The 2,409-nt window shown below is 35.5% G+C and overlaps 1 protein-coding gene and 1 non-coding gene across 2 annotated transcripts; one reads left to right on the top strand and one right to left on the bottom strand.

The window, feature by feature from the left end:
• The first annotated feature begins 440 nt into the window (after positions 1–440).
• LOC131170331 (uncharacterized) lies at positions 441–2,205 on the top strand. The gene is made up of 3 exons (XM_058129385.1): positions 441–682; positions 843–1,335; positions 1,579–2,205. Exons 1-3 carry the CDS (start codon positions 441–443, stop codon positions 2,203–2,205), a joined length of 1,362 nt encoding a protein of 453 aa, XP_057985368.1.
• LOC131171035 (small nucleolar RNA R71) lies at positions 814–920 on the bottom strand. Its single transcript, XR_009141790.1, has one exon. It is a non-coding gene; the product is annotated as a small nucleolar RNA R71 (small nucleolar RNA).
• Positions 2,206–2,409: the final 204 nt, after the last annotated feature.

Here is a 2,409-nt window from a genome sequence, read left to right as displayed (position 1 = left end):
CAAAAATTATCGATAACCCAAAAAATCATGACTTTTATAGTTTGTTACTCAAACAATAAATATCTGTGGGACAATATCTTTTCTTTACTACTTAAATGACTCGTATACTTGCGGAGTACGCAACCAAGTTTTTGGCGCCGTTGCTGGGGATTTATTTTTGTTTGATATTAAACGATTGATTGTTTGGTTAATTTGGGCATTTTATTTTTTGATTTTAATTTCTTTTCTTTATTATTTTACTTTGAGATTTTCTTGTTTTGATTTTTCAGGTACATATCTTTTATATGAGAAGAAAAAGAAGTGCAGAGATTGATTTGATTTTTGACCCTAAGATTGAAAAGACAGCTAAAGCTTTGAGAGTAGAATCTAAAAGAAGAAAAGCTGAACTCAGAATTCAAAGACAACAAGAGCAACATTAAGAGCAACAAGTGATAGAAGCTATGGTAAACAACAACAGATCAATTAAGGATCATGCTTTTGCTAGTTTTGAAGATTTTAGACCAATTATTACAAGGCCTAGAGTAGAAGCGAATAACTTTGAGTTGAAGCCCTCACTTTGTCAAATAGTTCAACAATCACAGTTTGGGGGAGGTCCTATTGCGAGTCCACATGTGCACCTTACACATTTTCTTGAAATTAGTGACATGCTGAAGATAAATGGAGTGTTAGATGATGCCATCCGGTTGAGATTATTTTCTTTTTTTTTGAAGAATCATGCTAGGGAGTGGTTGCATTCATTACCTCCGGGTTCAATAACTACTTGGGATGTCACAAGCTTTCTTGGCTCAATACTTTCCTCCTAGCAAGACTGCAAAATTGAGAAATGAATTAACTTCTTTTAGACCAAAGGATGATGAGAGTCTCTATGAAGCTTGGGAGAGATACAAGGATCTTCAAAGGAGATGTCCACATCATGGAATCCCTAAATGGATGCTAGTTCAACATTTCTACAATGGTGTTTCTCCAGCAATTAGAGGTATAATTGATGCATCTTCAGGAGGTGATCTAATGGAGAAATTAGAAGATGAAGCTTATTCGGCATTGAATAAAATTGCTTACAACAATTATCAATGGAGTTATGAAAGAAATGAAATGAAGAAGCCATCAGCTAGTGTGTATGAGTTAGGCGCCATGAGTATGTTCAATGCCAAATTTGATGCTTTGACGAGAAAAATGGATAAGTTAAGCATGAAGGTTGATTCTTCGATTAGAGGATCTAGTTATATAGAAGATGTTGGTGCAGGAAATATGCATTGTATTAATGATTTTCCTTCCTATGGGCAAGAGTTTGGAAATGAGCAAGTTGATTTTGTTGGGAATTATAATCAGAAACTAGTTAGTAATCCTTTTTCGGCTACACATAATCCAGCATGGAGGAATCACCCTAACTTTTCTTAGGGAGGTCGAGAAGGACAACAGCAACAAAATTATCAACAACCTCCTAATTTCAGCAACAACAGTAGAATTTTCAGCAAAACAGAATACCACCTGGATTTCCACCACAAAGGAATCAAAATGCACTTGTTCCACAACCACTAGTTTTTAGACCAAGATTCAATTTTGAAGTCTATGATGTAGAATTTCTTAACTACTCAACAAAAACAAAGAGAAGTGATTCAACAATTAACTTCAAGGATAGATCAGCTTGCCACTCATAACAGGATGTTGGAAAACCAAATAGCTCAACAAGTAAGCTCTTCTAGCAAAGTACATGGAAAACTTCCAAGTCAACTAGAGAATCCTAGAGAACATTGCAAGGAAGCAATCCTAAGGAGTGGGAAAATTGTGGGAGATGAAAAGAAAGATGAGGTAGAAGAGGAAAAGAAGAAAGAAGATGAAGACAAGAATGAATCTATTTCAAATCATGATGAAGTTAATGAGGAAGCAAACAAAAAGAAGGAAGTTGAAAAAGAAGAAGAGGAAAAGTATGTGTTTCCACCACCATACAAGCCACCATTGCCATATCCTCAGAGGTTTCAGAAAGCAAAGCTAGATAAGCAGTTTGGGAAATTTTTGAAAGTTTTGAAAAAGTTATACATTAACATCCCATTTACAGATGCAATTTCTCAAATGCCCTCATATGCTAAATTCTTGAAGGAAATTTTATCAAACAAGAGGAGATTAAAAGAGTATGAAACTGTGGCATTAACAAAGGAGTGTAGTGCTCTTTTACAGAATAAGCTTCCACCGAAGTTAAAGGATTGAGGAAGTTTCTCTATTCCTTGTCACATTGGGGACACTAGTATTGACAAAGCATTGAGTGATCTTGGAGCTAGTGTAAGTTTGATGCCACTCTCCATTTGTGAAAAGTTGAAGGTAGGAGATTTGAAGCCCACCACCATTTCTTTGCAACTAGCTGATAAATCTATCAAATATCCAGTAGGAATTTTGGAGAATGTGCCCTTAAAA

This window comes from Hevea brasiliensis, chromosome 11, assembly GCF_030052815.1.
Source record: "Hevea brasiliensis isolate MT/VB/25A 57/8 chromosome 11, ASM3005281v1, whole genome shotgun sequence".
Taxonomy (NCBI): Eukaryota; Viridiplantae; Streptophyta; class Magnoliopsida; order Malpighiales; family Euphorbiaceae; genus Hevea; species Hevea brasiliensis.
This window is presented reverse-complemented; position numbering and strand designations above follow the sequence as displayed.